We start from the raw sequence: 14054 nt of genomic DNA, 5'->3' as shown, positions 1-14054 counted from the left end.
GTATTAAATGTCTAGCAAAACCTTTAAAAATACTTAAGATGAATCTCAATTGAGGCATCATTATTCCTTACTTACTTCATAAAAATGCTTTATTACCAAATAAATACAAAACCTAACAAAAATATTAGCATGATTGCATTACATGCATTTATGTTTTCGCGCATGTTTTCCATTAACATATCTTCCTTTTGATCAGAGAATTAACATTTATGAGAATATATTTAAGTCTTGGTAACCAAATATTTCAAAGGTTAAAACACATAAAACAAATGTTGTTCATCAAAAAGCTAAAAAAAAAAATCACTTTGCGTGTCCTTCATTGTTCCATCGCACCAGACGATATAAATCATCTACAGTCTACAGCAGGTGTTAAAAGTCTTTTTTGAGTTGGATGGACTCAGCCTGACCTGAGAATCTGACTGACGCCTCAGTTTGACATTTTTCTTTACTTCTCTGTGGAAAGAGAAAAAACAAGTTTAAGTGTTGTCAAGGTTTGTGAAGGAAAAACTCTTTAAAGTCAAACTCTCCGGCCTCCTACCTCGCTAGATGAAGCACGGCCTCGACGACGTTGGTTCCCTCTTTGGCACTTGTTTCACAGAACAAGGCGCCGTATGCCTGCAAGCAAAGCATCAACATATCCGACTGCAGTCAGTTTATTTAAACACCTGGGAGGGGGCGGGCGTCTGTATAAACATCTTTCAGTCAGGTGGAATGAAAAGTTACTCACCTTGGCCAACTTCTCTCCATGCAAACTGCTCACACAGCTTCCCTCTGGACACTGCTCCCGGAGGTCGACCTTGTTTCCAATAACACACAAGGGGATTTTATCCTCTGCTGAATCCTGAATGAAAACAAAAGGACAGTGTAAAATACATTCCCGCTTTGTCATCCATTCAACATCTGTCAATCAGTGTCCGATCCCAGTTACCTGAATCTGATCCACCCACGCTCTGACGTTAAGGAAGCTGCTCTCTGAAGTAACATCGTAGAGGAGCAGGACTCCATGAGCTTTACGGAAATAGGACCTGGCAATGCTACGAAACCTAAAGAAATAAAACTCTATTTTTTAGTCTAGCTGTACTTTGGATTCTTGAGACATTATGAAAAGAACATGTTGTTGACGCAGTGTTGCTCCTTCCAGTCAGAGTCAGTGCAGTACCTCTCCTGCCCAGCTGTGTCCCATATCTGCAGGTTCGTCCTCTCTCCATCCACAAGCATCCTCTTCATTTGGAAATCAACTCCTGAGAACCAAAAGGCAGATTTAGATGTCTGAAACCAAGAATGTGTCAGCGGCTGTTTAAATGTGATGTGTTTGCTGTGGCACTCACCCAGTGTTGTCTGAATGTCTCCTCTGAACTCGTTGAGCGTCAGTCTCAGCAGGAAGCTGGATTTTCCAGCTCCTGCGTCTCCGGCTAAAACCAGACGGTACATCGGAACAGGCTCGTCAGTCTCACCTATGTCTGCCTCTAAAGGCTTCGTAAATGGAAAAAAAAAACAAACAACAAGCTTACTCAGTTTTACATGGACATTCCTCTACTTTGTGGTATTTATGATATAGAAAACAACAAGCAGTAAGTATTTCTTTATTTAAGGCTTAATGTTTATTGTCAAACTTGGAAATAAATAGTCTGCCTAAACTCATGACCTGATCTCCATACTTACTCAGTTGTTCCATACAACTGAGCAGATTCCATCCACTCATTAAAACTGTGTGATAGGGCTGAAGGGCTTCAGAAAAATCTGGTCAGTGGACCTCGAATCTTGAATTGAGATTTTATTCAAAAAATTTATTTAGCTGTCTGCCGGTCAAAGCTATTAACCATATTTCCACCCGTAGTTAAAATACACCCAGAAATATCGCCATTTAAATGATTTATGTATGAGATGCTTTGAGCTAACACACGGACATTAACAATTTACCGTGTTGACCATCTAAACTTTAGCATGTTACCATGGTAACATTAGCACCAAACACCAAGGCTGACAGGAATGTCATTAGCTTAGCAGGTAAAATGTATTTGACAAATAAAAATCTGACCTGTTGAGATCCCCACAAGGGGTTGACAGACAAACCATCCTTTGATGCACACTAGAAGGTTTGCTAACACACTTTTCATTTTCAGCCAGATGTGATACACTATGTAAATATTACTATGTATCTACACATCCAGAAGTCTTGACATAAAATCACTAAAATGGTCTTATTTATTAAAAAGTCAAAAGCCCTTTCACCTTCGTGGAAAATGCAGACAAACGTCTTCGCAGGGAAGAAGCAAAGGAACTCGCCCTGCTGGGAGCCACCGACACCGCGGCTTCAGATTTCACTTCTGATATCTGAAACAAAGACGGTAAAGAATCTTAAGTCCTCACAGCTCAGCAGCGTATTGGGATTACCGGAGCTGACCTATTTGAACCTGATGTTTGTTCGGACCTCCACATCAGACGGGACGTACGAGTAGCTGTGGTGCACAGTTTCCACCGAGCTCCTGCTGTCATCGCTGTCATAATCACTGGCTGCGCTCTCAGCTGTGTCCATCGGCAGGGAGACTCCACTGTCCAGGTACCTATCAGCCCAGGTGGCCACATGAGAGTAGGTTGTTTTGCTTGAATCTAGCTCTGAGCTGTACCAACAGACACACATACACACACACACACATATACTTGAGCCTTAAGCTGTGACAATTTAATTTGCTGAGATCAAACCACAGATTCACAGAGGTGTGTAAAAAAAAAACTCTATATACCTGCTGTGGTTGAGTGTACTCTGTCGGAGGGGTTTCATCCTTCGGGCAGGGATTTCATTTTGGGGAGACAGCTGTTGAGCAGATTAGGAATGACAGGGAGGAAACTTTTTTTTTCACACTTGAACTAGTGAAAACAATTTACTGTCAGTTTCTATCAGATGTAGAGCCAGCTAGTAGAAGGAAATCTGTCATCAGTAAACACGGGACTTACCCTCCTTTTAGCCGCACTGGCCAACGCAGACCGCAGTCCATCATTACTGTCATACAGCTTTTTGTTTGTTTCCCTATTGATGTGTTCAAGGAAATACAAGACAGCTTCAGGCACATCTATAAATATGTACTGTCATAGAACAGATAAGACAATTCAAGGCCTGCTTTGGATGTTGTTCAAATTAACCTGGGTGGTGTTTTTCCAGACGACACAATGCAGAGTAAGGAAACATTTGCAAAAAAAAAAACAACAAACAAAAGAAAAACCTCAAATTGGCATACCATTTATTTACTATGTAACTTATATAGTCTCTATTGTCTAATAAATATACTAAACTCTGTTTTTATGATAACCCAAGAAAATTCTTACAGAAAACAGTTAATAGTCAGATCTGTGGGTTGTCTTAAGTAGATTAATTGAAAATTGAAAATGTATTAAATGTTGTTGATATATCATCAAAAAGCCACAAAATTCAACACACATCCTTTGCATTTTAGCAGCTGAAACGTTTAGAGACCAACATGTCAAAATCTAAGCAATTAATACCAAAGCTCTCTGCTTCACTTTAATTTTTTTTTTTTTTTTGTAATTTAACCAGTCCTTTAAAACAAAAGATATTAAGAAATTATTAACTTCTCAAGAGTTTCTGAAACAGTTTTCATTTACTAATTGTCCACATTAGGCCGATTCAACAAGTGATGGACAGACTTACTGGAGAATCTGAATCTGACTGGAATACGACTGGTACTCCACAACCATCCTCCTCAACTCGTCTGTTTCTCTAAAAGAGAAAGGAATTCAGAAATGCAGGCCATATGTCACACCAGATGGCAGATCATATTTTGTGTCAACAGGCAGGAGCTTAGAGATGGCACTTCACCTCTCGTGTTGAACTTTCTGGTCTGCGTACATGTTCTTCAGCTTGTCCAGCTCCGAGTGCAGGATGGCGATGTTCGTCTGGGCCTGAAGCAGTGAGGTCCGAAGCTGCTCATTTTCCTGTGAGCAGATTTAATGAATAACTGCAACAATTCTACTCAGCATACATGCGATTTGTTCAGCTAATGCAATCATGTCCAGAATTGCTTACGTGCGAGAGATCACCGATTTGCCTGTTCAGTCTGACCAGCTCCTCCTTTGACTGTTTGGCTTCAGAGTCCTCTTGGCTCTTGACAAAAGACACACAAAAGCAGCAGTTTTAGACAGTTTTAGACATTGATATGCCATTTTTTTTATTATTTTGAATTTAAAAAAAGCCAAAAGGATAAAAAGAATGCCTTTTCAGAATTGCAGTTCCATATAGTGCCCAACAAAGTAGCAGTTAGGGTTTTAGGATGTCTTTAATTTACCGTACATTTCAAGGGACTGTGACCTGAAAATGTGCAGAGTGAGACATCTTACAGTTGAAAAATAACCTTGGCACTGCTTTGTGATGTTGTCTGGTACCACTGTTTCTGAATGACCTCAAACATCGCGTTTGTCTCTCTCCTATCATCCTGCCACATTGTTTCATCTCGCTCATCCTTCATTGTTAATATTTATGTTTGTATTTTACTGCGTACTTTTATCCAATAAATCAGGGGTGCCAACAACAACGTCAATATACAAACAACATCCCACTTCACGTTTCCGTCACAATAATACTGCATTTTCTGTAACGTGCTTCTCTTACACTACATGTCAGTTTTCCAAGTGCAGGTAACTGAGTTTGAAACAATCAGAAGCAGTAGTGCACAGACTGGTATATTACACAAGATTAAAAAGCTTAACTTCAGCCTTCTGGTGCACAGCAAGCCGTAACGTCAGCGAGCACTCGTGTGATGCATGCAGCAGCACCCTTGCCCTTCACAAGTCTATCAATGTTAGGCTTCATCTGACTCACTGACAGTGTGAGTACACCTTGCAAGTGAGTCAGCAAATGACACTCCTCAAAACGCACCAAAAGCTACTCTTAAATATCAGTGCTCCAATCACAAGCCGTTGAAAAGGCTGAAAAACTACTGGGTTTTGTCCTCACCTGATCGCTGATGTCCTGTGGTATATCTTCACAAGACAAGCTAACAAGCTGATTTAGGAGAACATGCTTGCCTGAGAGCGACGCATCGGTACAGCAGCTGAAGGGTCACTGTTTCACAAAATCCTCAGTTGCAATTAATTTTTTGTTTTCTCTGCCTAATTAGGAATCCTTTTCTTCCGTTAGACACAAATCAAATCTTATGGTGGGCCAACTTTAGCCTGCAATAAGCAAATATCCACCACTGCTGTCTCACTGTATAGCTAACAACAATTTTCATTTTAGTATTGTACAGTATTTTTGCTTCAAAGGAAAACACATGCATTCTGTTGCTTGGTCTTCCTAGTTGTTTAAAAGGTGCTCTGTGAAAGCAAGCCTTAACAGACGTGAGAAACACTTCCTCTGTCTGTCAGGGGCAGCAGGGGTTTCTCAGGAAATAAAGCCAGAGCTGCAGGAGCTTTCATGTTCTCTGGCATGATGTAAGAAAACATTACACCCTCTTCATACAATGTGGTTAACACAGAATAAAGTAAATCCAAGTTGTGTGAGAGAACCTACCTTTAACAGTCTGTCCACAGTTGCATGCAGCTCTGTGACCTTGTTCTCATGCTTCCTCTGCACGGTTGCCAGAATTTCCTCCATTTTCTTTCGCTCCTACAACATGAAACCAAAGCAGTTAGAGGTGTAGTCTGGCTCCAGCTTTCATCTGACTTTACAGAGGCTCTTTGTGAGGGGACATGAAATGTGCTGCTGTGTGCTGCACCACAAATATGCAGGCATCTCACAGAACTAGCGAAAAACATGTAGAATATACTTCACATACTGTAAAATAACATTCTTTGAGTCAATTTCTCTTTTTATTGATTAAATACAGATGTTTATCAAGGATCAAGGTGGGTTGCACAACAAAATTAAAGTTTGTAGTTCCTGTGATTGCTACACCTATGGAACATTTACATTATAGGAACAGCATATGATAAAAAATAAATAGAATAAGAGACGGTAAATCTGGTTCCATACATTTTTGAAATTTCTATAAATATTAGAGTAAATCACAGGGTCAGTCGTCCATTATAAATACTGCAGGTACAACACTTGCCTCCTCTCTCAGTCTCTCTTCTGTTCTGGCTAGTTGCTGCTGCATATCGTCCTCCAGCTCTGTCAGCTGACTGTTGTTCAGCTCCTCAGCTCTGTTTGAACACAAAAGCACATTCAAGTTTGTGCTGCTGAATCAAAGCAGATCCTCCAAAGATTAGTCAGAGGGATTGATAATAAGGATTCACCTTCTATCCATGAGTCAATTCTACCCGACTGACCTCAAACGTTGCGAGTGCTCTGCTCTCGTCAGGCAACACACAAGCCAACCAGATACAAGGGAGGGACAAGCACACACTCCACAGGTGAAACCAACTGTGTCAGTGAAGTTTCTCAATAAGACCTCACATATGATTTGTTTTGGTAGACGTTTTACATCAGGATTTCAAAGATCTATTTATTTCAACAGAAAGTGGAAATGCAGATACAACAGATGGGTATATACAGTTTGTAAAATGATTAAAGGAACAAAGAAGGCCAACACATTTCATTCTTATTATATTTAAGTTCTTCCTACTTCCTTGAATGAGGAATGTCACCTTTCTAGTGTCACGCAGTTTCTGAAACACAGAATGAGCTTAAACAAAAAACCACCTGGACACGCAATTCTCTCCCACATGTGGGACTGAAATTCAATAGTCGGGTCAAGGAACTACATGAGGGATCACCTTCACAGATTTAAAGGAAATCATCAAAAGACTCAGCTCACAACTTAAGCCTTTAAAATACCACCTACAGAATTGTTCAGGGTGAATATCAGTAACCAGTTTGAAAAATCTTAAAATCTGTTGCATCTGTTCTCTCTCCAGCTATACAGGGGTGACTTTGGAAATATGCTCTCCCTTTCAAATGGACAATTCGCCAGCCAAGAAAAGATCAATGGTGGACCACACCCTGTGAAAACCCATAAAACTGACCAACTTAAAGTATCCCAGAGGTACTTTAAGTTGGTTAGTTTTGATAGAGCCTTCCTCAACACGATTTTTTTGCTCTCTTCATATTCAGGTTAAGGTGGTGAAACAAGTTTGTTGTATTGCCCCCTTTTGGTTTTTACAGCCTCTTGCACTTACATATTACCACGGTTTGATGAATATCTGATCTTTGGTAACCAAACCACTTCCACTCAGCTGAAGTTGCTCTCCTTTCTGGAACCAACTCCTCCACTGTGGGGGTTGGTAGCAATGTCGCTTTCTCTTTCAGCCAGGCTTCGGCTGAATGAACAAGCCACGCAAGGTGTGACGTCATTATGTCAACAAGTCAGAATACTGGCACTATTTTATCATATTGAAATTATACAGATATTACTGTGAATGACACCCAGAAATATCAGCATAGTGAGAGATGAGTCAGCTGACAGCAATACCAGAATAGCCGCACACTTAAATGTAAGAAAAATAACTTGAATCAAATAAGTCATAATAGCTCTCATAGTGCCAAACCTTGAAACTATTACTGCATGTTTTAAGTTGGAGCTATCTGTTCTCATTAACCTGATCAGCCGTTTAACAAAGAACTAATAAACCCACCCACTGGATGCGACCGACTAAAACTAGTACTAAATGGCAGACAGACAAACTTAGCAGTCAGCTTATAGCGAAAGCTGAACTTTTAGCAGCTGAAGACAAAATGCTCTGTGGAGCTGGTGGTGACCAAAACAGAGATAAAACAGAGCACAATCATTGGACACATCACATTTGACCTGAAATATGGCTCCATGTGAACTCTGCTGTCGCTCACTGTGAGGTGATTATGTCAGCTGTGTCAGTCTGCTTGTTTGGGTGTTTTTCTGCTCTTTAGTCCAGTGGGCTAAAAACCAAGGAAGCCAGTTAATCACAGTTGATGAAGTGGCATCAATGCCTGGGTTTATTCATCATCACAATAATTTACAGACACAAGAGGGCAGCAATCCACCACTGCTCTGTAGTCAAAACATCTTCAAGCAGTTTGGCTGCAGTAAGCATAGTTATGACTATCTACAAAATTCTTTTTCAGACCCCACATAGGAAAGATTTGTCCTTACCGTCTTAAACTAGTCTCCAGCTGTTCACACTCCAGTCTGCTGTCCTGGATTTGATTCATCAGGGAGTGGATGATTTCCTCATACTGCTGCAGCAGAGTCGTGTTTGCAGAGGAGTGAATGGCCTGGTAAAGATCAGCCAGCTGCTCCCTGAGACTGCAAGAGAGCAAATAGTTACTGCCAGTGTTGTTTTCTCAGTGTCATACTCCACCCAAAACCTATCTAGGATCAGATACTGTGGGTTTTGTGTAAAAATGTCCAAACTTTGAAATGCCTGGACAGTAACAACATTTATTAAACAAATAATATGACTGTGTATTTAAATGCCATACTAGAGCTGCAATGATAAGCTGATCAACTGTGTAGTTGTCAAACTATTAGATGAACCGACAACTATATTGCCAATTAATTGTTGTAATTTCATCCTCTCAAATGTTATACAGTTTATATATTTGCTGCTTTCTACATCATGGCAGTAAAATGATTATCTTTGAATTCAAAACAAGACTTTTAATGATGCCACCTTGGGCTTTTGACCATACAACTAATCAAATATTCAAGAAAATCATTAGTTGCGGCCCTATCCCATACAGGGTCATCATTAGCATCACACTCCTAACAGATTCCGTGTCAAAACGTTTGAGTGACATTTTAAGAAACGTATACAGACAATACAAAATATATACAGATAAGAAAAAGCACAAATGCCCCATAAAAGTACCGACGACATGACCTCGTGTAGCCACAGGCCACAGGTGGGTAGCCGGATGTGAGTTTACCTCTCAGAAAGAAAAGGCTCTGCATCTATCCCGCCCACAAACTCTTCCCAAGGACACCGCTGGTGTTGGGACGACCCAGCGCCTAAAGACGCCAGGTCCAGAGTCTCTGACACCTCCTGGAACCTCGAGGAAAACTTGCTGTAGTCGATGTATCCGTCCTCGCCGGCGTCGAACTTGTCGAACAGAGTTTTGATCTCGCTTTCGGGGACGTTGAGCTCCCGGCAGACTACCGTGAAGTCCTCGTACTCGATCTTACCGGACTTGTCCACATCACAAGCAGAAAATAACCTGCGGAGGCTGGGTCTGTCCATAATTAAATAGCTAAAAACATCTAAAACGTGGCGTTAAAATTCGCTCTCTCTTCAAGTGATGGCGTCTGCGCTGTCAACCAAAGTAAAAGCCTCCGTAGAAAAGTCAGTGAAGGTGTTTCAAAGGTACTAAAAACCCACTCATTGGCCCAGACCTCAGTGTAGGCGTGTATCATCCGAACCAATGGACCCAATAAGCCACTGCCTACCTGCCATATATCACACACCGCTGCTGCAGCAACCAGACTTTATTGTTGTTTGGTTTCCTCCTGGCTTACATGTCATCAGTGCGTGCAGTGGAGCTGAAATACGCACATACAGCACATACGCAAGTGCTTGTTTCTGTTTGCCTTTAAGGTGTGTGTTGCATGTGAGAGTTTTATCACTGACGCTCTCCGTTGTTCCCCAGGCTTTGCAGTGTGTTTCTGACTCCACCCTGCGAGATTAAGACAGTGGGGGGGGGGAAAAAACGCCTTAAAAATGTAACAATGTGGCCAAGAAGTTATATTCATCTGCATAAAGACATGCATAAATACACAAAACACTCACGAGCCATTCAAATAAAAAAATTATCTTTTGATCTTTATTTGAAAAATTAAAATAAAGTGCTTTTTATGTACAATACAAAAAAAAAAAAAGAAAACAAACAGTAGTGATGTATGATACAAAAAAATACAATTCACAATATTTTTTACATTGGCAGCTGAATTTACAAAACAATTTTACATAAAAAAAACTTGTTTTTTTTTTTGTTTGTTTGTTTTTTTACTTACAATACATGTTGACGAGAGTCAGAGCAACTTGTACTGTCACAAATAGAAGGCTAGACTACAGTGGTTTATTATAAGAGAGAGAGAGAGAGAGCAGACGACGATACTTTCACTGTGGCATTATTAGTTTAGGCTTGTATTCAAATAAAAGCATGTTCAGTACCTGCACGTGTGTTACTAAATCACTGCCACTTTATATTTGTTGTGCACTTAGCAAATTTAATATTGTTCCGATGACAGCCAATCCACCAAAAGCTGCCATTTATGTTTTTAATAACAGTCAAAGCATGAATCTTTCATACTGCGTGACTGACTATAGACGGCCAGTCTTTTGAAATTCACACAGTCATTTTTGCAGTGCCATTTACAAGAAATGTAACATAATACTAATATCTATAATTCAGTATTTTAAAATCAGCCAGTGGTTGTTTTATGTGCTACACTTTCAGAATAAATTTAGTCCCTGACTGAGGTTGACGCCACCATAACAAAAAGTTAAATAACAAAACATCCCATGAGCACATACTGTACAATGCTGACAGTATTAAATTACACGTGTTCCATGTTTTCACTCTTGTTTCTGAACACAGTCAGTCCTTTCACACCTACAGTGTTGCATTTGACTCTACAGCACTACTACCTGGTTAGTTTATTATCCCAAGAGGCACATCTCTTGATTTCAGAAGGCATTACCCATTTTCCTCAAGGCAGATTTGTAATCAAATCCATGACCTGCTTTGTACTAAGGCTTTTCAACATCAAGTGCAAATCCTATGCATTCTGAGTCAAGCAGTACGCCTTCCTGCATGTTTTTGTGAATATTTAATTTTGCTGGCACAACACAAGAGCCAAACTCAAGTAAGACTTCAAATTGTATAATGGGGGAAAAAATTCAATTCAAGTTAGTCCAACATCTCACAAATGTGATGGATCATGCGGTTGATAATTGCTGTTTCTGAATAAGAAGATGGCTGATCAAGATAACTAAAATGCACAATTGTTTATGTGTTTATTATTGGATTTGAATGTAAATTATTGCCTTTATGGTTGCCTTTAAAACCATGTAAGCAATCAGAGGGCGTTTTCTTCCATTCATTATCTCCATCTATCAATATATGTGTCAAAGTTGAGGCTATACAGATGTGTGTTATTTAAATTAGATTATGAATAGGTATATTTTAATATTTATTATTATTTCCCTTTGAGATTAGTGATAGATATATTTCAGACATTAAAAAATGATTGTGAAAAATGTCTTTCTTGTAAAAGAAACATTTGGACACTCTTCCCCCTCACCGAATACACCGAAATGGCTGAAATCTCTTGCATACTTACAGTCAGTACAATGAGACCGAGAGTGTGTGTGTCTGTGTGTGGGTGTGTGTTTGTAGTGCCACTGATCCTAAAGTAATTAACAGCGCCAACACCTTTGTGCTTACTCAGTCTCGAGGTGAGGTTTTCTTGGTGTTTACCCCACTTCACATTATTTGCTTTGCATAGACTGCCTGTCTCATGAAGAACAGCATGATAATACCTGGAATGAGACTTTTCCCTTTATCACATTTGGTGACGGAAAACCCTGTTGAAAGTCAGGCTTTCACAGAGAAATATTTGTATTGACTGATAATACCAGTACTTTAAGAAAAGCATGATTTGTTTTCATTTACTGTTATATACTACTTCGTTTTTATTTTTTATTTTTTGGTGTGTAGTGACTGACGTGGTTTGAGTTATTTTCACTGACTTGATTTTTTTTACCCTTCACTTTTACCACAACTCTTTCTCTGTTGTTGTGTGTGAGCCTAGACGACGAATATAATTCTGTCAATACACACCGGCTATCTTATAAAATCAAATCACAGGACTTTTTTATTTTCCTAGCCTGCCCCTGGATTGTTAGTGTATATTCTAGTGTGAGTGTTTACTTTGTTACCGAACAGTAAATAGTGCATAGCCTCGGCGAAAGGTAGGCTCTTAACCAGATCACAGAACAAAAATAAAACGACAAACACTGCCTCAGCCATTAGTGGGAACATGTATAAATATCACTCTACCTTTCAAAGCATTACCAGTAGACTTTGTGGACGGACTGAGCGGCAATGCTTTGAAATTCAATCACTGAATCGCCGACACCTCCTCTGTGTTACATTCCTGTGAGCTGTATATGAAAACGACAAAAGTCTGAAGGCAAACTGGAATTTTTTTCAGAGTGCTTCGAATGCACATGAATAAAGGGGGAGTGAGAGGCAAATGAAACGAAATGCACGTGGACCACAGGGACAGAACAAAAAGAAAAAACAAAGTGCAAAATCTGTGTAATGAAATGTCTCTCCACGAAGAGTATGATGTTCCTCGGCTGTCCCTCTTACAGGGTTTTATTTTTCTTAGCAAGTGCACTCTTTCCTTTCAGCTTAAAATTAGTCTCTCCACATTACATGAAGCCGGAGTCACACTATAGAGTCTTTAATCACAGAGCCCAGTCTAACTCGTGGCCGAGGACATGTGGGAGAAATCTCTACGTGGCTCTCTTTCAGGTTCAGAGGCCTCTTCTCCGACTCCGAGAAGCTCTTGCTGTTGTCTGGTGACGAGCACTCGTGCGGTGGAGTGCTGCAGATGTAATTGTCGTTAAGGGTCTGGTAGCCCTTGTGATCTGACACTGATGCCGTTACCGTGTTGCCGTTCAGTGGCAAGTTCTCAGCCGGTTTCACTACTATCCTGGGTTTCTTCTGCTGCATGTTTGGGCACTCCCCTTCCTTGAGCATGGACTTCATGTGATCACGGTTCCTGTAGACCACAAATAGAGAGAAGACCAAAAGGGAAAAACCCAGGAGGGAACACACCACTATCAGCTCATTCCAGTAGGTCTTAGTGTTGATCTGCGGGGAGCGCGCCTCTCCTGGCAGGATAACAAACTCTTCCTGGGAGATCTGTGGCGTATGTGAACGCCCTGTCAAGGTGGTGCTCTCCTGTTTGGCCTCGCCCCTCACGCAGTAGTTTGCCAGCAGTTGTCTGAAGCCCTCCTCCACTGACCAGCACTCGTAGGTTTCCTGCCTGTCGGCTTGAGCTACCACTACTAGCCCCCCCTCTGGGCTGGGGTAATGGAAGTGACCCGCGCTCTCACTGAACTCCCATCTCCTTTCTGCCAAATTAGAGCGCAGCTTGCAAGGCAGCACTTTGAACGTGTTGGCCGGGATAATGATCACCTGGCATGAAGACATTCCTGTGGAAAATAAAGCAGAGACAGAGATTGAGTCAGATATCACATGGAAAAGGGAGTTCCATCTTATCTAGTGCAGAATTGATAATAACAGTAGTTTGGCACAATTACGAGATTTGCAATCAAGACCTAAAAGACAAAGTGTGGAAAAATCCAGCACATAGCGCTGCGCTTTAAAGTTCAGAGAAGAAGAGTGGACTCACGTGTAGGAGGAGGTTTAGCAAACCGTGGGCTTGGCACTGTCTTGTTGCAAATAGCTGATGTGTCTGCTTCATCTACATCCTGCTGCCAGGCACTGAAACACACAGATTTGATCAGAAAGTGGGATTTTCAAATGCTTTTACATACATATTATACAAGCATTTGTCTAAAAACTTCAGCTGCAAAACAGTATGTGGATCACTTTGCAGAAGGATGCATACTTTCTTGGTTGAGCCTGTCTGATATCCACACACTGCCTCCCGTTCCAGGCACAGTAAGGATCCCTGGAGAGGATGCACTCCCCGCAGCTCTGATAATTAGTGCAGTTTGCTACTGGGACCTCCACCAGTTCAGAGAAAGAGGAAACATAAAGCTGACCCTGTGGAGGACAGATGACAAAGCATGGGACGGGAAGGAAGTGCTCCAAATACAGTTACTGGGTTACTAATTTCATCCAGAATCTTCCTTGTCCGACCCTGAGCTAAATATACCTAGCCTTTTCGAGGAATTTATTTGCCGAGTATCAAAGACAAGCCAGGACTCAGGAAGTGTCACAATTCCAGCTGTTAAAAACACAGCTGTTTGCAGATCCCCCGAGAGAAAGTTGTATGTAATTAGCTCGTTGAACGTGAGGTCTGCTTCAGGCTGTGACTCTTCATGGCTCATGGAATCTCTAAACTGCCCATAAATGCATTTACTGA

At 40.9% G+C, this 14054-nt stretch overlaps 2 protein-coding genes across 5 annotated transcripts in view; both read right to left on the bottom strand.

Annotated features, from left to right (window-relative positions):
- Positions 1–63: 63 nt before the first annotated feature.
- zgc:162879 (ras and EF-hand domain-containing protein) lies at positions 64–9451 on the bottom strand. 3 transcript variants are annotated; one of them, XM_046393079.1, is made up of 17 exons: positions 8858–9451; positions 8082–8234; positions 6066–6156; positions 5525–5620; positions 4043–4120; positions 3836–3951; positions 3668–3736; positions 2956–3028; positions 2745–2815; positions 2432–2564; positions 2233–2334; positions 1329–1473; positions 1160–1241; positions 929–1043; positions 728–841; positions 539–615; positions 64–453 (listed from the first exon to the last, which is right to left on the bottom strand). In XM_046393079.1, exons 1-17 carry the CDS (start codon positions 9166–9168, stop codon positions 351–353), a joined length of 1929 nt encoding a protein of 642 aa, XP_046249035.1. In that variant the 5' UTR covers positions 9169–9451; the 3' UTR covers positions 64–350. The 3 variants fall into 3 exon arrangements, with proteins under 3 accessions (XP_046249035.1, XP_046249034.1, XP_046249036.1); XM_046393078.1 differs by having other exon boundaries at positions 2432–2621; positions 8858–9446; XM_046393080.1 differs by having other exon boundaries at positions 2432–2621; positions 8800–9025.
- Positions 9452–9720: 269 nt separating this feature from the next.
- sema4ba (sema domain, immunoglobulin domain (Ig), transmembrane domain (TM) and short cytoplasmic domain, (semaphorin) 4Ba) overlaps positions 9721–14054 on the bottom strand; it is an 81988-nt gene continuing 77654 nt past the window's right edge. For both annotated transcript variants that reach the window (XM_046393073.1, XM_046393070.1), the window contains exons 13-15: positions 13575–13732; positions 13356–13447; positions 9721–13155 (exon numbers count right to left, since the gene is read on the bottom strand). In XM_046393073.1, coding sequence (XP_046249029.1) covers positions 12383–13155; positions 13356–13447; positions 13575–13732 — 1023 coding nt within the window. In that variant the 3' untranslated portion in view covers positions 9721–12382. The remainder of the gene's footprint in view (positions 13156–13355; positions 13448–13574; positions 13733–14054) is intronic.

The sequence above is a fragment of the Scatophagus argus genome, chromosome 7 (assembly GCF_020382885.2).
Source record: "Scatophagus argus isolate fScaArg1 chromosome 7, fScaArg1.pri, whole genome shotgun sequence".
NCBI classification, from domain to species: Eukaryota; Metazoa; Chordata; class Actinopteri; family Scatophagidae; genus Scatophagus; species Scatophagus argus.
Note: the sequence above shows the minus strand (reverse complement) of the source record. Positions and strands in the feature narration are given on the sequence as shown.